General features: G+C 42.2%; 1 protein-coding gene across 1 annotated transcript in view; it reads right to left on the reverse strand.

Moving 5' to 3' along the window:
- Window positions 1–22,221, reverse strand: part of lrrc75bb (leucine rich repeat containing 75Bb) — a 47,083-nt gene extending 24,862 nt beyond the window's left edge. Inside the window, exons 1-3 of the mRNA XM_053852340.1 lie at window positions 21,761–22,221; window positions 10,728–10,856; window positions 4,774–4,886 (exon numbers count right to left, since the gene is read on the reverse strand). Of these exons, the coding sequence (XP_053708315.1) occupies window positions 4,774–4,886; window positions 10,728–10,856; window positions 21,761–22,045 (527 nt within the window). The 5' untranslated portion in view covers window positions 22,046–22,221. The remainder of the gene's footprint in view (window positions 1–4,773; window positions 4,887–10,727; window positions 10,857–21,760) is intronic.
- Window positions 22,222–22,673: the final 452 nt, after the last annotated feature.

A 22,673-nucleotide genomic window follows, 5' to 3' on the forward strand; every position in this document is an offset into this window, starting at 1 on the left:
TTAACAGGGACCAAACAAAATATTTTTTTTTATCTGTCAAACCCCACAAATGAATAAAGAAATGTCTGTGGTTCGATAGTCTCATCCCACCATGTGCACCACTGTCCGAACATGCTCCAGACATAAGGATTCTCTGATAAGATTGTCTTTTATGGTAAGATGATCAGGCACTTACCATCCTTGGAGGAGACAAATGTACACAAAAACAGCCTAACTATTGTTACGTGCCAGTCGTACATAGCACCTTATGTGGCTCTCTGCTCTGCTGATGGGAAGACTAGATGACACTGTGTCTGAAGCGCATGGTCATTTGAGGTGTTCCATATAGCAAGGAAGAACATGCTCTAACTGATGGTAGACTACCGTGTTATCCGTCTGTCAGTCTGTCTGTCTTTCAATTACATTTTAGCAGTAATGGTGATACAATTTTGAAGAAAATAAAAAATACCACAATTGAAACAAACAACTAAACTATTCGTTGGACAACTTGGAAATGCTACTACGCTAATGCCACCTACTGTCACGAACTCCCTCCGTATGGTCTTGTGGTTTTGGACGGCTTCCTGCTCCCGCTGTTCTCTCTTCCTCTCTTGCAGGATTGGGGGGCGTCTCCTTCTGTTTCCCGCCGAAGCAGCCTCAGCGGACACATACACACCTGACCTCAATTTGCCAATCCCGCCGCTCCTGCTATTTGAACACCTGCCACAAGTCAGTTTGTTGGTTCTTTTTGATCTGGTGTGACCCTCTGTGCTTGTGTCGTGGACTCTGCGTTGTTGATCTCCTCTATCTTGAACCCTTTTCTCCTTCCTGCTGCGTGTGGGTCTCCCGTCTAAAACCGTTACACCTGACAACCTAGGTGGAGGTATTCGCTGTCCCAGTGCTTTTCAGCTTCTTTCATGGGTTCTTTCATTTTGTGTCAGTGATTTAGCATATAAGGTCCCATATTGTGTCCACATTGTAGGACAGTTCGACAAAAACCTGTTTTAGCTACACAAGTTGAAAGTATAGCACACATGACATTTGTATTTAGTCTTATATATTGTGTTGTTCTTTCGGAGGAGCAAAGCTAGGTTCTCACCAGGGACCAACAGTTTTGGACTGGAGGTGCTAAATTGCCATCAGCTTTGACAGCGATTGTGAGTCATTCCCTGTCAGGAGGGACAGGGCTGACAGCCTTTCGGCTCCAGATAAGAGAATTGAAATACATTTCTCTATCTTACAATGGTGCATGTTTCGCTGATCATTATTTTCAGCCTGAAAGAAGAGAGCTGATGACCAGAAAAGCTTATTGAATCCTGTAAACAGATGAATTCGTGCGTGTGTTGGTGGGCGTCACACATGCGGTGAGAAATAAACAATCTGGTCAGAGTCTGACAGCGAGAGCTGCTGTCTGCCACAGTCCAGGCTGCGAGAAGTGGAAGTTGCTAATGAGCTCTCTGGGAGGGTCTTCTGCCTTTTGCGGAGAGTAACTTCAGAAATTGCCAGCAAGAGACAGTTTGAGTTGGAGGGAATTGCTGTTTGCCACATCACGATCAGGGGCGTCCAAAGAGGCAGTTTAAATTGCTCAGCCTGTTGTTCACTTTTACAAACAATAACAGGACAAACTTTGGCACCGCGCAGCTTCGTCCACAATTAACTCAGGCTCGGTCACATTTGTCAGAGAGTCATGGTGGAAGACACCAAAGTTGGACGCAGTCAAACACTGAGCCTGTGGCTCTCTTTAACTGAAACATGTTTTGATTTTTATGTATTACAATTTCAATCCCTTCTAAACTTGACTTTTTGTCAGTCTTGCTCATTCAAGGGTCTGAAAAACAACAATGAACAAGCAGCAGCCCGATTCTGCGTAGCTCAATCTACCTACTGTTTATGAGTCCATTCCATCCATTATCTCAAAAATCCATCACAGTAACGTTTTTGTGTTAATAGCTTAATTTTCCTGACACAACAATGACACTGGAGCCATGGAGAATAGTCCATTTTAGAGTCACTTCCTCTTGGTCTTTTTGGTCATTTTTGTCAGGTTTGGCATGAAAGTGAAGATTATGTGATATGCTCTTGGTCAGGCTGGAAAAGTGTTTCTGGAACAAAAATGAGGGGTGAAAATGTCAGACATTTTCGTGTATTTTCACAGTATTTCTCTTCACTAATTGACTTACACATTTTGCATAGCTATTCACAAGTTTATTTACACTTCACCCAGAAAATCTGAATGGATCGATAGATATTTTGGTGGATGGTTTTAAAACGCTATACAAGTAACATCTGACTTACGACCTGCTCGACTTGTCGACATGTCCACCTGCACTTGCGACCACGGCCAGCAGATGCTTTTTTTTTTTTTTTTTGATTAAATGTCTGGCACTGCAGCACGTAGCAACCTGGCAACACGTACGACAGTTAGGGCAGCACAGTATCCCACCACTCTCACACAGTGATCTACCACTGCAGTAGTACCTATAACCCTCGCGTTACGTCCAATCTGACTTCCGACCGGTTTGTCGGTACCGATCCCGGTCGTAAGTCGGATGTTACTTGTAATGCATGAGTTAAACTCAAGGCCCAAAGGCCAGATAGAGTCCGGAAACTCCTTTAATAAGGCCAAATGTATCAAACATTACGTTTAGTTCAAATTATGGATGCACCATTTTTTCTGGGCCCCTTACCGATTCCTGGGCTTTGGGTATCTACCAAGACCATTGCCTTGCTGTGGGACAACACTGGCCATGCCATGTTATCATACTGAAGTGCGCTGTGTGTGATGTCAACGTGGTTCAGCCCATTTTTCACAGATACCCGATCCCACTTTAAAAGACTGGATGGGGTTGATATCCGATACAGGATTGGGATCAGTGCAAGCTTAGTCCAATCACACGGATTTAGAGAGCAACAAATATGTCGATATCATGATGCATTGAGATGACAGGGATGCAGATATTGAAATGGACACTGAAAATGTGTTCTGTTTAACCTCTCATTTCAAGGAGGGCTAGATATTTGTGTTCAATGATAGTGAATTTTGTTTGGGCTGTGACTCCAACTGAGTTTAAAGTTTGTCCCCTGGAAAGAAAAACACTACGTTTACAAAGCACCAGTGGCAGTGTATTTCTAGGTAAGTCACGGAAGCACAGCACACGGCACGCATGCGCCACCGAAGCTCTCTGCGTATGCTCTTGTCAAAATTAACAACAGCATGGAAAGCAATAACAAGCTCCCACAATTCTAGCCTTATACCAGCAGTTTAGCAATGAAATGTAATGGTTCGTCTTAAGTCAGTCCTCCTACACTGCTTTTATTTATTTTATTTAGGAAGTTGGAGTGAAGCTGCTGCAGTACCGGCGTAAAATACAAAGTAGGGCCTTGCTCAGGGTTATGAAAATCAGATCAGATCCTTGTGAGATGGAAATGGAATTCAGAGAGCAGTGCAAAATAAAGTCACCAATACACATCTGTTCATAAGAAGTTCACTTGATGGGGTTCAAGATTAATGCATGGTAGAAACAAGTGTAACTGCCTCTTATTAGTGCTTCTTATTTCCCTGAGGCCTGCGACCGTATGATGCAACCACTGGCTTGATCAAGTCGCTGTGTTTTGACAAGAGCGGCGAACATTGAACAGGTTCAGAGCAAATCTTCCGAGGACACTGGCAGAAATCTCCGCCTCGACTTCCCGGGAATCTCATTAGTATTTCAAAGAGCAGAGGCAGAATTGTGAGGCATTTCTGTATAAACAGGGAGTTTAGGTGAAGAAAAAAAAATTCTTATTAGAGAGAGATAAATAGGATGGAGTACAAGTTGGCAGACTCTTGGATCTCTCATGTTAGATTCCTGTTCAAGTTTGAGTCATGAGCTCATAGAGAAAGTGGCAGCATTTGTTGTTCTGAAAGTTAGAGATCTTAGAGATTTTTTTCGTTGATCGACTTCAACCTTTGCACAGCTGAGAGCTTCGGACTTGAAGGTGGCAAAACTCATCTCCGGCAAACGTCTGAATTCACCAGAACAGGGTTGCAGAGTTTAATTTCCTGTTTTATCCTATTATCACATTAAAATCCTCCATATCTTTGAGGATTGCCAAGGATACCTCATACAACAATCATATGCTCTTATAATGCTTTTCACAGTTGGTGATGTTGAAGCTTTCATTGGAGTGAAAATGGAGTTCAACATGACAATAAGATATACACTGTGAGGTTTAATGAACCTTCTTCAGATATTAACACCCATGACATTGTTTTCATTCCCATCTAAGTTTGACAGTTTTCTTTAAAGAAAACGTCCAAAACAATAAGTGTTCAATTTGTGTTCCAGGATTTCTCTTTCATCTATACCACTGCTTGTTTTTTTTGCCTCTACACCATAGAACTTCACAAGGAAACATTATGTGAGTGGGATTAATTCATTTTTCATCACGTTTTTACTCTTAATTCAGAAAAGCTGTTGTCCTAGGATCAGTTTGTGATCCATCAACAAAAACAACTCAATTGTGACTTCTGCATATTGTTCCTCCTGGAACACTGTCTGTGTCCAGATGTGTTGAAAATATTGTGATATAAAATTGTCCATGCCACTCTGCTCGGATAAGGCATGTGTTTATAAAATTTTATATCTTTTTTTCTCAGAATGAAAATGCTACTTTCTTCGATGAGTCAAAACTGAACCTGTCACAAAAGTTTTTAACTGTTGAAAAAAACAAAACAAACAACAACGTTTGTCTCACCTTGTTGTGTGCAAATTAACAATGACAAAAATAACAATCTTGCGAGGAGACACTTACCAGGCCTGAGACTTCCTCCTGGGCACGCTCTGTTTGCTCCATTTGGAGTGAGGAGTCAGGTGGTAGATCAACTGGCGGCAGATCTTGTTTGTGGACTTCAGGGATTCAGTCTCCTGCAGTAGATCAAAGTGAAAATCAGTTTCTTGGGGGAAAGTATGCAGCTCAGTAAGCTGGAAAAGAGTTTGACCTCAAGATAAATGCTTCAAATGATAATGTGACAGTTTCCCAAGAGGGTGGAAATAGAAAAGATGAATACAAAACTTGCATCTACGACTGGATACAAGGACACTGACCCACAGAAGTGGCTGTTTTGGATGGGTGAATTCTGTGTCTGGATGTGTTGAAAATATTGTGGTATAAAATAGTTTCATAAAAACATCAAAACAAAGCAAATCGTAAAACATATTTAACTTTCTAAAAACATTCTATCTCTGCCAAATAACCTATAAGGCATTTACATTCGCTTCAGAAGACTCATGTCGTGACACTCGTGACTCAACGCCTTCTGCTAAAAATACATATATACGTCTTCAACTACTCATCCTCTGCCTTCGCCAGCTCTAGGAATGCTCTCTCTCGCTGAAGAGGCACACGATGGTAAAGATGCTAAAGCCACCTATAAGAGTTTGTCTACATGTGATAAAAGTAAAAGCAGTTGTGACACGTAGCTTGTTAAACTGCTAATAATAGACAGTGATTTTTGTCCTTCTTGTACCAGTAATGAAAATTGTTGGGAATGGTTTTGCCCTGTGTGCACGCAAATATGATTAAAAAAATCATAATAAAGTCAAAACTACGTAGCTTTAATTAACCATTTTGCTCTACATTTCATCCACAACCAGTTTCAGTGACTGAGGTTTCCTCCATCGAGTCTGTTCTGGTATGAGGTCTGTCAATTTTGTTGTGTTGCAGCTTCTGCGAAACTTGAAAAGGGACTGCCTAATGTGTCACCTGCCGGTGAGCAAATGACATTAATACCTGAATAATTCTAACTTTTTAGCTGCATGCATATCGAAACAAGATGTGAATTCAACTTAGAGGCTTCATAGCCTTGACTATTCTGATCATGTTAATGTGTGTCAGATTCTCTCTTACTGGTCATGTCATTATTGAGCGTTTTCTTGAATTAAACATAGTTCAAGTATGTTCATGAAAAAAAATCCTCAAGTATTTCCTTCGTAGAGCGTGGCAGGAGCTGATGAACAACTGCACGCCTGCATGGGTGGATCTCTCTCAGAGTGAAATGCGAATAACGTCACTTTTCACAGGCTGATTCCCGATGTGTATGATTCCCCAGTGCCGTCAGGAACACAGTAAAAAATAGAACTGTCACCAGTGTGAAGCGGAGTGGAGGCCTGCCACCGTGCCACGCTTCGCAGAGTATCTACCTGCCGAGCAAACATACCTGCGACCTCTCTGCTTTGGGTGAGAGTTGACAGCCCTGTAAAAACCAGTGATGCACTGAATCCACGGAATATAGCGAGGGGATACTGTAGAAGTATCGGGTGCAGTCATGAGCGACTATTTGAAATTACGACAACTGTTGGCACATCCCTAAAATACCACCCAGCAAATAGACTTGAGAATCCTATTTCAAGATGCTGATGCCAGGATTTATCTGGCTCAGTTTTTGTAAGAAGAGGTCATAGAACATCAATAGGACATCATGTACTTGGACCCAACTGCTTCGGAACAGAACCTTAGGTCCGGGCAGAATGCGAAAAGTGCTTTAACTGTTCCCACACGGTCCACAATGAGGATGCACAAAGCAGATAAATTTAAAGATCACTTTTGTTTTCATAATTTCTAGTTTTAGAATGTTATTTAAAAAGAAAACTGTTGATGTTGCACTTCAGAGGAAATGACAGAAATACTAAATCATAAAAACAAAAAAAAAATCTGGATTGACTGCTGCATTGAAAATGTACTGAAGCAAAGCTTAGTAAGTAAAAAGTAAGTACCGAACTGAACAATTTTCATAAAGAGTTGATTGAGAACTTGCATTCACACTCCGATAGTGTCACATAACAATGGTTGCCCAGTGAACTTTTCCATATTAGAGTGACCTAGAGGTCACCCCTCAGTGTTGTGTGTTGACGCATGCTTCAGATGGAATAAAATATTTGCCCTTCCACGAGATTTCCTGGCGCTTTATTCGGCGCTAGGTGTAACTTGCAATGACAGTGACTCTATCTTTTAAGGTAGACAGCTACGGAGGACCGTCAAGGATACACAACGTGTTTACCCACTCGCCTAATCGCAAAAAGACCACTTGACAACCACCAATATGCGACTGAGGAATGGAATCTGCCTTAACAAATGTGTTCTTATATGAAATACTAAGAGACTAAGCAGTGTGTATGTCATACATTATAAGTCTATTTCACACTACAGATTATAAGTCGTGTATCAAACGGTGACTCACTGTCGCAACAAAGTCGTACAATTAAAAAAGGCCAGGGGGCAAGCAGTCTTTTAAAACGCTGTCCATACACTGATGTACAGTCTCTGACTCACTTGAGCTCTCTGTATCAAAAACAAAACATAAAGACTATGAACACTGTGCAGGCTAAATCTAATTAATGGCACGACACGGCGACAGAAAAAGGCAATGGTGGCACGCTTGCAAAGAAAGGGGACAAGCAGTTTACCTTAAGGCGATTAAGCATTTCTGCAGCTTCTGTGCTGCGGCTACAAACAAACATTGCTCACACTTCAAAACAGTCACCGCTGCCGTTGAGATGACTGAGGCAGTAACTACTGATCTATAATGTGACTGTGTTCCTGGAAAATGTGAATGTTTGATGTGGCAGAAAGGAATCTTTGAAAGTGGCGTTTGGAAATACACCACACCGCCATAAACATGCAGTAATTGTCGTGTTTGATGAGGATGAAATCATACTACTCCAATAAAAACAACCTTTTAATCTTCTCTTCTGTCCTTAAATGGGAAACCGTAATACTCTGTTGTTGTTAGGGTAAAACCAGGCTGAGAGAAGAAGCTTCATTTCTGCTCTCAGCTTCTCTAAATCCTCGTCACGTCTGACACAGTGTCCTGCCAACAAGTCGCTCGCCAGTCAGGAGCAAATGCTGCCAGCTCCTCACTTTTCCCTCTATGCCACTGGGCTTTCCTCGCCAGAGCAAACTGTGATAAGATTGCCGTTTCAGGTGATTATCATCGGAACACACCAGACAACAGTGGCTTCATCTAAAGGAGCCCCATCTTCAAAAGCAGATAAGTGGAGTTTCTAGATAAGTCTCCAGCTAACCAAAGCGCTTTTGCCCACTTCTGGTGATTACTATCTTGCGTCGGCTTATGCTTGATCATAACTGATGAAAACAAAGTTTCATGAGTAGCCTTTTCATGTTAGCAACAAATCACAGATGGAATTCAGATCCTGATTCATATTTTTTACTCATGGTACCATCCGAACAGCTACTCATAGAGAAGTTACGCATGTCTTAAGTGGGCAGAAGATTGCAGTCAGATACAGTACACATGCTGCGTACCCAGTATCTCAGTACATCTCATGGTGCCTATCCATCAACATATCCACCAACACATTCAAAAAACAGACAATAAAATACAGGTGGTAGCCAATAGTAATGGCTTGTCAGCACACAGCTATCCATACTTCCTGAAGCTTCTGCCTGTTACTGTCTGCCTGTACTTTAATCATTGCTCTCCATTTTCCTATCTTCACCTTTGACACATCTGCACAGCAGCACTCGCCAGCCACCTGATCCTTGGAACCTCGCCATCGCCACATTCCCAGATTCTTCTCTGTCACTCTGATCATTAAATCGTTCTCCAACACCTTACCTACACATAAACATGCTGTATATAAGCCGGCTGATGATGTGACCACAACCCAGCCAATACCAAAGCTCCATAGTTGGTGTGTATCGAAGAACACCTAGCGCTGGTAACTATAAAGAATAACTCATTACAAAACCAGTGACTGCTGAAAGGACAGCTGACGCCCTGGGAAGCATGAACAGACTGCTGACAGGAAGGATCAAACCCCAGAGGGGCTGACGTGAGCTAGCTACCCAAGTCAGCAGGCTTTGGTCACGACACAATGACTTGGACCCACCCAGCTATTGTTACACAACTATATCGACTAAATTTTACCTCTTGATATTGCACGCCAGATTTCTGCCAAGATGAGTTGACACGTGGTGATGACGTCAACAAACAAAAGCGTCTTATTTGAGTGTTTAATTGATTTCTTTTGAGTTTAGCTTTTGTGGCGTCCGCTGTCATGTTTGTTTACCCCGCAGTTGGTGGTATGAAGGTCAAAGGCACCTCAGGAGGGACCTCTGGAGACAAACACGAGCACCTGCTAAAAGAAACCCTCTCCTTAAATTCTTTAAATGAGATGTACGTGGTTGCCTGTCGTAACACGCTTGTCAACTTCAGAGTCATTATATGCTTTTAGAGATTGTCATTTATCATCTACTGAACGTAAACTACTTCTTTCTGTGCTCGTACTGACCTGTGATGGATCTCAGCTAGATATTTCTATTTAGTCTTGTTTACCTCCTTTTAATAAAGAAAGACAAAGTATTACTACACAGAGACATAAAATGTACGAGGAAACAAATAGGGCTGCACCGATCGATCGGCCGACCGATTTATTGGTGGTGATAAGGGCATTTATGACAGCCTTTCAGTCCTTAACCGCCATGCGCAGTAGCATTAATCTCGCTCTGTCATGTCTGATTCTGGAGGATCTAACCTGTCCACCAAGTAGCAGGCATACGAGCAACCCCTCAATATAATCAGTGTTTAAAGACAAAGGAGAGGACAACAGTCTATTATGGTTTGCTTGCGCGAGTGTCAGCGGAGCAGTAAGGCTTCAAAAAAGTCACCAGCACCGTGTCGGTCCACCTCCCACACACTGTGTCACAGTTGGAGCGATCCAGTCACGTCAACAGCACAACTTCAAACGAAGCTGATGTCCCTCTAACTCAGTCCTTCTCAAATAGTGGGGCGTGGAGTGATGCCACACACACTTTGTAAGTGTAAGTGTAAGTGTGTGTAATAAGTGTAATTGCACATCCACTCACGATTTTTGTTCTTCAAATTTCAGGCAAATTGATGCACTTTAAGTCTTTTCTGTTAATAAAGTTATTCTATTGTAAGTTGATCTATATTACTTTCTTTTTTTTCTTTTCTTCAACGTTAACAAAGGTACAATGTTTTGCAGAGGTGTATGATTTTATAGACAAATGATACTATTTACAGAGGCGCCGGAGAGTTGGGAGGTGCAAAACGTTTACTTCATCCTGTAATTGAGAAGCACTGCTCTAACTTGACCACTAAGGTGATGGAACTAGTTTGTTTTGCTGCTTTACTTCCCTGCCATTTTTGCAAAGTGCGACCTGCACTCTGCTTTTTTGGCCACTAAATCAGGTGAATGTGGTTGGCTGGTTGTAGCAGCTCACAGTGACGTTCACAGCTACTTTGGCTTTGCAGCTGTTGCAGGACAAGCCAGGGAAGATTTAATATCAGTGTTTAGTGATGCTAATATTGTGAGTGTTTTCAATTTTTCGCATCATATTTAGCTACAACAATACACCATTCAGCCCCAGAGACAATAATAAATAAAAGAGCAAGAAACATTTCAACATCCTTGACAGACCTGTCATTTGTGATGCCCTGAAACCTCCTAAAGTAGTGAATTAAACCTCACATTTGATACACACCAGGAGCTTTTGCAATACATCATTATGCTAATAAGTAAATTATCTCTCCCAGCACCTTCTCCTTCCTTCTGCATGTGTGAAGCAGATAATTGTTGTTTGACTGCCTGTCCACTAATGTGACACATGAACTCAGGCGTGGATAATAAACAGGGGCCCGCTCTGTCCTGTTCATTATTGTCCTTCATTATGTAGAGAGCCGATGCGTTTTGCATAATTATGAAAGGTAAAGCAACATTATTTACCCTCTTTGGACATTGCAAATCCCGTGCCAGACTGAGGAGCAGTTCGTGGGAGATGGGGTCCACCAGGTTGAGGAAGGCTGCGTTCTTATACAAGATGTCGTTGAGGGAGGTTCCCTGGAGCCCCAAGTCCTGAAAATGGCAAGCACGGAAAAGTGTTAGCTCGGGAGGTAGTGGTCACAGAATCTTTGACATGAGTCATTATTAACAGATTTATGGGTCTTGAGTTGTCTCACCTGGCTCTCACCGATTTACAGGAATCTGAACTGAATGATAAACTGGTGGACAACAACGGAATTTAAAAAAAGGAGTCTGTGCATTCACTACAACGTTGTAATGCTTATTATTAAACTGATGCTATTATTAAATTATCTGGGTGGCCAGCTATAGTGATTTGCAAGCTTCTGTTTTCCCCAAATAAAGGCCAGTTATTCAAATACATGACTATGAATTCAATACATTCCTATTTATGCACTGTACAATGTTTGACTACGAGTCAAAACAATCAACAATGTTACTCGGAAGAATTAAAATATTGAATTATTCCAACTTAGGACATCATTAGAAGGACGTCTGGCACCCATTTGAATGACTCTTCTGTTGTATCACGGCCTCCTATTATTATATAATGATTTTTACTTTCCTACACAGGATGCATCCAACAAGGGAAAAATGCATTTAAATTGAATTGCTACATTTTGTGTTTTAGGCAAAAATCAGCTGCAATCTGCAGAATAAATTGATAAAAGTGAGAATGAGGACAGATCCCTAGGGGTCTGATGGTAATTGTATCATCTTCAGGCTTCCTCTGCTTTCCTGATGTAAATAAGCCAGCGCTTCAGGTCAAACATGAAGATGCTACAGTCTTTTAGAAACTGTCAGGACGTGTTTGATATGCCACATTCTTTACACACTTCTCCAGTCTGTTCAAGGAAGATACTAAACACACAAGCTCAGCCAGGCGAGCATGTTCTCATAAACCCACCACATTCTCATACATGCATACATTTCCACTGATGCAGATAAGCAAGATGACGCGCATTGAATCGTGTATTAAGTCACGCAACGCATGAATATAATGACATGTTTCGCAGTATGTTTATCGAAGACTTACTAACTCAGTCAACACGTGCCCTACATGGAGCAAAGCTACCTTCTCACCTAAAACCAGGACAAATAATGCAAAACAATAAACATGGAGAAACATTAGAACACACATTATATATTATATGACTGGAGCTTGAGGCCAAAATTATGAACACGCAAGGTTTTGAGCTTCACAAAATAAATCCCAAAAGAGTTCATATGAGCCACACAAAGATATACACCTCACTTTATGGTGTATCTGCTATTGCTGAGATACAGACAACCAAGGGAAAAGGCTAGTTTTATTTATTTATTTTTTGCCACTCATCCGGTCTGTCTCTTCTGGGGTTTGGTAGATTTGGATTGGATCATCTTGAAGCTGATCTCGCCTTTATTTCCTGGTACTTCTCTCTTTTTATTTCTATGTACATTTTGCAGAAGGTCAACATCTAATGTGATCCTGGTCTGGTTATCCAACCTCATGCTCCGCCACCCTGAATTTCATCAGTTCATCTTGGAAAGTCACAGTGAATTCACTGGGTTTCCTGTCCTGCACGGGTGGCTTTCAGATCATTTGTGTTTGGTGCACAACAAACTTATCTTGTGTCCCATTTTGTCTTCCATCAAGTTTTCAAAAACACACCTGATTTTATCATTATCCCTTTCATGTGGCACAGAATATCCCTCGCTCCTGGTGTCACTTTCAATCTTGAAAATCAGGGACTTGTTCAGAAGCTCTCATCACGAAATAAGATCCAATGTCACTTTATGTATGTAACTCCTTATGTGATTCTCCCACTCACTGAAAGAAAGAAAAACAAACAAACAAACATCCATGGCTAACCCTGACCTCTTCCTTTCTTTTATGTGATGTGCTGCCTCTGCATCAGGATACGCCATTGTGCTTCAATTGAAAGCCTAGTCTGTCAAGCAACGTCAAGGGTTGACTTCTGCATCAAGATGAGAAGTGAAAGCTGCTTGAAGAGACTTGCTATAAGCTGCATTTGGAGTGACAAAGTATTGAAGAAAATAAACCTGGTGTTTGCTACCGTATGTATCTTCGTAGAAGAGCAAGGTTCATGAGAGAGGCAAACGAAATACACGTTTGCTCAGGTAGCCTTCAGGTAGGTCTGATGAACAGCAGTAAAGCGTGTTACACCAGACAGGGAAAAAAAGCAATTTTCCCACTCTACAACTGAAACCAAATACAGTTAACTGCGATATCCAGGTCGCCTCCTAATGGTCCACCTGGGGGGCAGAGGATCTCTGGAGTGGGAATTATAGTCTCTGATGGGTCTATCTTCATGTCCTCTTTGATTTTATAGAACTCTTTTCAGCAGAGTCATATGACTAGTTTGGCTCTAAATACAGAGCAGAGCGATGTTTAGAAGTACAGTTAAACATGCTCTGAATGGCCAGACAAGTGTGACATGGGGGGAAGAGGGAAAACTCCCATCAGCATTTTCTCCTCCTCCAGCTTTTGAGTTGATTTATTACCATGTGGGATCCCCAGACACTGGGCAACCCTCCTGCCTCGCTCTCCCCTCAATAAACCTCATTTGCAGCAGATTGTGGGTGTCCATGTGTGCACAGAGCAATTTGAGGATTATTCTATGGCGGTGATGCTTGTTAACTACACGCTGCATCATTAGATGTGACTGCTCCACTTAAAAGAGGCCGACAAAATGAATGCAGATCTGATTGCCGGAGATTAATTCAGCCGATTCCTCATCATAAATGCATGAAATATTTTCAGATTCGTCACTGACAGCGTTCCGGTGCAGATCTCGGTTTCGCTTCTGCCCTCAGATCTGATTATAAACGTCCTTGTGAAAGCTCCATATCCAATTTGACGTCTGCCTGGTTACAAAAGTCTGAATACAAGAGAGCATTGTGGCTGTCGGGAACATCATCCCACACATGTGCTTAAATATATTCAATATATTGTTAAATGTATTGAGGGTTGAAATCCAATCCTGCAATCACAGTACAGCAGAGAGCGTTCACGAGAACACAACACGTGACAAGAGGAGGATATTTTGTAGTTTACTTAGATCCTGAGTCCGCCGATGCAACATTTGATTTTCTAGGATGAGAGGTTTCTGCAGGGTACATTATCAAATTGGCTGAAAGTGGTTACCTAGTAGCTAAATGGTTAAGAGTCTGTTTCAGTACACTCATTTAAATCACATAAACCCAGGTGAGGCAGTGGACTTAGATGTGCTCACTAGCGAAGCGATACATTAAGGAATATCAGGCTATTTAGCACCATCGACTTGACCATTATATCTCTGTCAATTCTTAACACTATGAGTCGTCGTCACCTCAGAGATGAACTGATGACAGAGCTGAGCCACAGCTGTAAGAGAATGTGGCGTTTCTCAGCCAAAACTAAACATGAAAGAGTGTTGTCATGACTGTTTTACCAGGAAATAGCGGGAACAAGCTGCGTAATACAGAGCGTCTTGACTGATCCACACTGCTCAAACAACACGTTGAACACGGTGAGAGAGATTACTGACGATCGAGAAGATTTTAGTCATGTAAGTACCGATCCAGACGTCAGAAATGATCAATGAATAGTCTGGTGATCTTCATCTTCCTCCACGCTGTCCTCATGCAGACAGCTGCGAGATCACAGCAGTGAAAACAGTTACTGTTGAGTGCAGCATTATTCATTTAAGTAAATCTGTCACCACACATCGCTACTCCCGTACCGCTGTGCTGCACTCCCACTCCCACTCCCCAGCTCCATTTTCCTGCAGCTCCCAGCTGCACAACTCAGTGTTCTGGGAGTTCGCAAAGTTGTTTTTGAACCATGTTGTCCGCCCAGACAGCGATCAGACCCTTTACTGTCCGGCAGTGTGTAGAGTCGCTACTTTCTGGCATCTAGCACCGAGTCGCCTGAGGCGAGAAGCTCACCCCCCGCTGGGAGTTTCCCAGGACCAGGTGCAGCTCTCCAGCCGGGATCACGTCTGCAGCCAACACCTCGCTTGTGAACACATCTCGGACTTGAGCCAAAAGAGCTTTGTCTAGAGACAGAGCGTACAGTGTGAAACTGCCCTTAGTCACCTTAATGTCCATTGGAACACTCAAACAACTCAGTCACCATCATGCATTCTACAATACATGACGGCATTGTGGGAGGGGACAAAACTCCAATCCTGTATGTGGCGCTGTGTCTTCACACAAACAAAGAAGATGGCGCACTATCAAGCTCATGCCCTGCAGAACATTGTTGTGTTTGTGACGTTAGAGTTGTATTTTTTGGCGGAATTCTGTCTGTGTGAATGAGCTTGAGACAGTGTGTCAAACAAGCCATCCTCACTCCCTTGGTGTAATATATGTTGACACTGGGAAGACTTCTGCATTCTATAGTGACTGCAAATGCAGCCTTCCGTGTTACATATCGGCAAGTTGAAGGCGGTGACAGTACCGTCAAAAAGTCTCAAGGGGCTTTGAACAGCCATTGACCCACCATCCCATGGCTTACCTAGCCCAAACCTCAGTTTTCCCTTTACCTGACGCACTGCCAACGGCGTCAAGACATGATTCTGGTTTGAGAAAAAGAAAGAGGTTTCTAAATATTTCACTTGTGTTCTAGATTGACTTCCCTGTTGCGCATGATTCTTGACTCATCAGCAATGCATTCAAGAGGATGTTTCTGCCACTAGTTGCTGCTCATTATAACAAAAGAAGTGATGGGTTCCTATTTTCAATAAGACCAATATCTGTGACAATTGACATGTGACCTGAGAATGCATTCAAGGCTGGCAGTAGTTGTGGCTGCTGTAAAAGCCCTGCAAAAAAACCCTGAATCCATATACATATTCATGAGTTGCTCATACAAAGACATGCTGTTCCATATGACTGCAGACCGGAGGGGGTGTTGACTATGTGTACTTAGTCACGGCTGCGCTCTCTGTTTGTTTGTTCGTTACAGAGGCTACCCAACAGGTAAGTCGGGAAATCTTTGAGGGAAATAGTACTGAAATGATTACGATTTGGGGACTGAGGATGTCATTCACATTAATGCTATGAACTATTGATCACCATACAAACGGTTGAAAAGTATTTTGTCGTGTACGGCACGCCTATCAAGTTTCTGGTGTCATTACCCTTGTGTTGTCTGTCGGTTTGTTTACAGGAAGTAAAAGTGCCAACACAGAAGCCCATTGTCACGAACTTGACAGACACCATGCTGGTACTTTAAAGTAGCTGCCAACTAGTTGACTATTGTTTGCTAGAGAGACCCGGGACAAGGATCACAGCTATTTTGCTCACATTCGGCTGTGTGGTCATTCGCTTTTTTTGTAGTACTTCGCTAAAATACTACAATTAAAAAGCTACGAGTTAGTTTTGCAAACAATTGTTACAAGTTTGGAACTTATCTGCGGTTTCCTCCAGTCACCAGTGAAACAAATATGGTGGCCGCGATGGCCAAGCTGCCGCAGCAAAAAGGTTGAAAATCGGTGAAATTACAGGTTGACAACACACTTTTCATGGAAACCAGTGTGATGACACTACGAGGAGGGCATTACACAGCACTACACAGACATCTAGGGCACTGTGCTGAGAAAAACTAGGTGCACATTTTTTCATATTTTGCAGTTTAGGGCATGTCCCGGTCGCCCCCGACGCCCCATAAAGCCAGCTTCTCTGTCAAAGGTCTGAAGCACATGTGTCTTCATAACTATTGTTCGCTGTTCATGACAGTGTTTTTTGTGTTAATATTAAAAATAAGCTTGTTGATGATTGTACACCCATCTGTAGCGCACCGGCATTGTTTTGAAGTGGCCACTTTTGCAGGGAGAACGGAGGCAAACAGGGGGTGTGACAGCATTGTTTTTTAAAACTATCAACCACAGTCGTACACGCAGAGGCATGACGCCAGCGTTTGGAACTTTATTAGATTTGCCACCCGGTTTCAAAACATGTCGGATAAAATTTGATTTGAAAATCAAGCGCTGCATATATTTGACATGTTTTGAGTCTGTGTTCAATAGTCAATCAAAACTTGAATCAATGAAATATCTTGACAATGACATGGATCAAAATAATGGCCATCAGAACTTTTTTCATAATCGTCCAGCCCTAATTCACAGAGAGAGAGAGAGAGAGAGACCTTTGCTCCTGAGTGTCCTTGCTGAAACAGCATTTCACATCCACTGGTTACTTCATCTTTGCTGCAGAACATAATTGACATGTGCACTTACTGATTCTTTGTCAACTAATGAACATCTAAATGATCCCACACTCATGATGCAAATGGCCCAGGAGGACGTTATTGCTTCACCCATGTAATGACTGCCAATGTGTGAAGGAAAAACATCTCCAGGTGGGTCTCCGAAAGGCACGACAGCAATACTAAGGCCAGTTTAATTCCTTCAGTCTTTTAAGTAGACACTTGGCTCCACCTGCTAGACCATCAACAGAAGCAGTGCTCAGTCAGCGATGGAGAGAGAGCGGGTGCTTGGTGAGCAGCTTAACTGCTGAGCTATGGAGAAACCCGACCTGTGCTCACAACAAACAAATGCCAGTGGTCTTTACAGTAGTTTCTGCGACAGCATGAGCGACTGTGGGTCTTCGTGAGCAAAGACAGCTCATTGATCAAAGAGCTGGATTGAACTGTGCGTGAGTCACATTTCCCTCCTGTTTCCCTTATAAATATTAATCTCACCCAAGATGCTCAGGTTCATCCCACACCTATTAGTGCCTCACTTATTGTTCCAGTTCTGAGGCAAGAACACTATAAATCTTCAGTTCAAGCGTCTTAACCACCCACAGCTTCTCCCCAGGTTTGTTTCCCAACTTCATTTGCACACAACTGCTGTATAATTTATTCCACATCGGCGTACAGATGGGCAGAAGCTTCTCAGTGACAGTCATTCCGCTTGATCAGAGACGCTTCGGTCAGAACTTGCAAACTGTCTTTTGATCAGCGCTTCCAGGAGACAATAGAGAGCTCAAGCAGAGCTCTGAAATCTGCTTTTGTTCTCCTCTCGCCTCATTTGGATAAATCTTCCGGGAGCGTGGATTTAAGACGCTGAGGGTGTTACACACACAGGATATCAGATACGACCCGCAGGCCTGGGGAACCTGAAGTGACGGAGTGGTGAAGCTGACAAAAGTGGTCTTCATGCTGAAACGCAACAGGAGCAGAAAAAGAGGAAAATAACACCACACCAGTCTTGATTTTGACGAGACCAGTGTGCATACTTCTTTTTAAATGACTACGACGCCAAAAACTCCCCCGCAAACATTCATTGTAGCCATATGTTCTGTTCGCTTCTGCATAGCAAGGAAACAGCACACTGACTGTTGTAAGAGGCCGTGAAGACAAAAGACCCAAGAACAGGAGAAAAGGTGTCCAGAATTTTAACTTAAATTGTTTTACTTCTTGTTTGAAAACAGGAAGGAATTATGCTGTGACATTCAAATCTTAAATATGTTATTTAATAAACAATTACTTCTAAGGATTCTCAATGTAAATAATCAATGTTGAACATCTTTTTACAGAGTGAATATACAGTATTGGCAGCAGATTTACGGGCAACGCGTGATAAGTTTTACAGGCACCATATATTGAGATATGTTTTCAATATACTTCTTATCTACAGTATGGTAATAGTTTTGCTCTGATCTCCTGAGGAGGTCAAAGGGCTGCATGTGCTTTAGGTTAACGTTCTCTATATAAACTAAAGTTGCATATTTCCTCATGCTTTAGTGTGGTACATGCGGCCTTAACCCAACGACCAGCAGGTTCTGAAACACAACTTTGTATCTTGATCAGTCAGAACCTTAAGCCACCTCCTGTCTGCATTTTATTGACTGCCCTTGCAAAATGGAAAGATCTACACAGAAGCCTGTCTCTGGTTTAGGTGTTGCTCATGAGGTTGATGGAACACAACATGTTGCTGCAAATGGAATCCATAAAAGTGTACACACACATATATATATATATATATATAAAAGCCGTTACCTCTTCTTCAAATAGTAATTTTTGTCCCATTTCCTGACAAAAGTGAGGACTAACATTATCAACGTTTAACCACAAAGCGATACTACAGGAGCTACTCAAGCAAGGATGTGGATCTTCATAGGTCACAGCTTTGCTACTCCCTATGTCTTTCCTGAGCCCGGAAATGGAGTCTTCACATGTGGAAGGGTTCCAACGCCAAGCATCTTGACATGCCTTGGGCTGTGATATTCATGGTGGCATCCAACAGCTCTTGGGATCCCAGTTCAACCCAAGGATGGATGTGTGCTGCTGTTTTTATAGTTAAACTTTTTTCCTGATAGTGAAACATGACTGGCCTCTGCAACAGTATCATGTGCCCAAGTTGTCGACTGCCTCTCTTATTTGTCATCTGTTGTAGCAATCACTATTGTTGTAGTTTTCAATTTTCTTTAATTACTCTGGCATGATTTGGCATGACACAAACTAACTGGAAAGAAAGAATGATTGTTGTTATGAAGCATGATGAGGCAAAGAATGTTATAGATTTGTCTGGAAACTCCCCAAACTACAATAAAATCATGCAAAAGAAATGTGATAAAATTGAAACAGTTATTTAAAGTAAATAAATAAATTAATCCTGATATATTTTGCCATATTTCCCACACATTTCAGGAGACGTTTGAAACAAATATATCTTCTGCAATTTGTTTCCACAAGTGCCTTTTGGCTGAGGTACCTTTGGTGGTGAGCCTAGGGATTTTTTTTCAATAAGCCAAGTGGCTTAAAAAAGGTTAAAAAACACTGAAACAGGATATGCATCAGTCCATATAATCTCGACCAAAAATCTCCCACGATCTTTCACCCTGGTGGTCTGCAGGCACCTATGCAATAGCAACTTTTGGTAAACCAAGCTATGGAAACAGCTCACCTCAAACATTTCACTGCATTCAAAAGACATTTCGCTTATCAACATCATTTTCACCAGTTCTACACATTGCGATTGTCCAGATTTTGCTCCATCCCAAACTCAGATGGTAAAAGTCAAATTATCGCGACTCTTATAAGATTATTCTATGAGAAATTCCTCATGTTTGGCATATATTGAGAGTGACTTCATCCCAATTTTTGGCTCTACAAACAGGCCGGGGCCAACCACTATAAATGTTTAACATGTTCAATATATAAGACCAAGAAACATTCATGACCTCAACTGTGACGTGGAACGGAATGGAGCGGTCTGACAGAGGAACACAATTTTTTATTTATGTATTTTTACACGTGTCACAGCTACCCAAATCTTTAAACAAGGTATATTTACAAGGGCTTATTTACAACTCACCTCAAGTTCATCCATTAAACCCTGTCTCTCTGTTTCCAGGATTTTCTGATTCTGGTTTTAAATGTTTCTTTTTTTTTTCTTTGAGCATTTATCTGCTAAAAATACCTGTGACCATCATCATCTCGTCCTCTTCTATGTTTGTTTTTGTTCCAGCTGTAGTGACATTGTGTTTTTTCACGTGAGATTTCTGGCTGGGGGGTCGAGTTGGTGAGGCAGAATGTGGTGCGCAGTGATGAGATTATCGGAGCGCACCTCAGACATAACAATGAACAGCAGACCTTTTGTCTACACGTGTGGGCTCACTCCCAGATTAAAAAAAGATTTTGAAAATCGTCTTGTGTGCGCCAGCCTTGATGGAAATGTCTCACCTGTAACACTAATAGATCTGGTCACAGATTAATTACAAGCTTGTGGAACACTATGTTTGAAAGAAAGAAAAACTTGATAAAGGAAGCTATTTGACAAGTGATGAGGCATCAATGGGAGACAGTTGTGCTGACAGAGAAACCGAATGTGGACTTCGGTCAGCAGAGATGAAGGCGCAAGGAGGAAGAAGGGTGGACAAAAGCAAGAATGATGACAAAAGAAAACAGATTCAAAGGAAAGAGAAGGCAAAGAAATGAAAGGAAAATATAATAACCCAAAAGGGTGACACACACAGGCTGAACTGCACCAATAGAAAATACAATTTGTGTATCGTAATTACTCCCCAGCACAGGACATTAATGTGTCATCCGAAATGATTTCAGGTCTTGTTTGTGTGGCATACAAATGATCTTTACTGACGTTGGTTTACCTCTGTTTTAAGAGATAAACACAGGGAGTAAAATCAAATCGAAATAGGTCCACGTTTGTTCAGCCAGTGAGTGCAATTTCATTTTTCACGGGAGAATGAGTTTGACACACCAATTTAGTGTAATAATTTCCTTAAACTTCAAGATATATTTTTATTTTCCAACTGTCAAGATTTTTTTCCCATCATCAGTGCAATTGTGAACTGTGCATTTCAACAGCGAGTCAATTCCTCATACATAATAAATATATTTTCATGTTCATCTATTCACTCATAATAATTGACTTTTTTGTTATTTGCATAATGTATGAATATTATGTGGTACTGAGGTGCATAATTAGGCCGTTGAAGTGATTTGAAAAGGGGAAGACTGTACACCTGGTGGCTGGTTTTGTTATGAGTAATGCACACAGTAATTCAACGTTGTATACAACAAGGGGTTTTGAAACGGAAAGAGGAATAAAGGCTGTGTCTTCTTTGGACAAGTTGCAACAAGCAATACATGAAATGTTCTAAAATAAACAATTGGTATTGACGTCTAACGTTTGGACTTTATCCTGTATATGCAATTAAATTTAAGCAAAAAAAGCAAGAGCCTAAAACTGTAAGCAAGTGTCCCCACACAGCAGAACAACGGACTGTTGTTCTGTTCAGAGCAGAGCTGACAGTCTTAACAGGTGTCTGTGAACGACCTGCACAGATTCTCGCTGAACGGACTTGTATGGACAGTCGATATAAACCAAACCTAGTTCAGTCAGCAGATGTATTTTGTTGGCTTTAAAGCCAGCCATTACACCACAGGGATACGAAGTTGGTAAAAGTCTGGAGCACAGCAGAAAACAGAAGGGGTTCCGCACCTTTCGGAGCAGTCTGAGCACCTCGGCAGCTTGTTCCGCCCGGTTCTCCCGCAGATGTTTCTGGATCTCTCGGATCCACGCCACTCGCTTCACATAGGGACTCGGGTTGCTCTTGCGCAGCATCCCTGGAAGCTTGTCGGACTTGAGCATCAGGGAGGTAAACAAGAGCTCTCTCCCGCCTCTCCTGTCGCTCCCTCCGGGGCTCTCATGCCTCTGCTGCCGTCTCCTCCTGGACACTCTACTTTCCAGGTCGAGGCTCCTCTGCCTGGTGAACTTAGATCCCATCACTCCTCGGAGGACGAGTCGGCGCCGGTGAGAGGAATTTGTCCGTACGTGGACAAAACATCACACTGAACTTGCGGCGAGCAGTGACACGAGTCGCAAGACGCACAGGCGAGTTGGGTGAGAGAACATAAAGTTTGAGAAGTGAGCGGAAATGCAGGAGCGACGCGACTCTCCGCCTGACTCCAAAACACTGGCGGAGAAATCTCATTCTGGCTGATCTCAGAGCAGCCGCGGCTCTCAGCCAATCAGAGAGCGACTTTGCTCCCCGCTGCCTGCAGCTTCCTGACCCCGAACATACTTGTGACAGGGGCGGATCCGAGGCTTCACCGGCCCGGGGCAGATCTCTCTGTTGACTTCTCAGTCTCTGACGTGCGCCAAAGTCAGGGCCCGGAGGCCAAATCTGGGCCGCCATGTCTTTTTGCTGGCCTTATGTTATGGTTGACCAAAGATTGAATCCAATGCAGATATATGAGGATGTTGATATTCAACAAACGTCAATTTTCATCTATTTTATTTCATATAATTGCAGATACTTTCTTTTCACAACAATGATGAATGGGGATCATTAACCTCAAATTTCAGTCACAGAATATCTCAGCCATGTCTCACATTTAGAAATTTCAATGAG

Source organism: Synchiropus splendidus, chromosome 1, assembly GCF_027744825.2.
Source record: "Synchiropus splendidus isolate RoL2022-P1 chromosome 1, RoL_Sspl_1.0, whole genome shotgun sequence".
NCBI lineage: Eukaryota > Metazoa > Chordata > Actinopteri > Syngnathiformes > Callionymidae > Synchiropus > Synchiropus splendidus.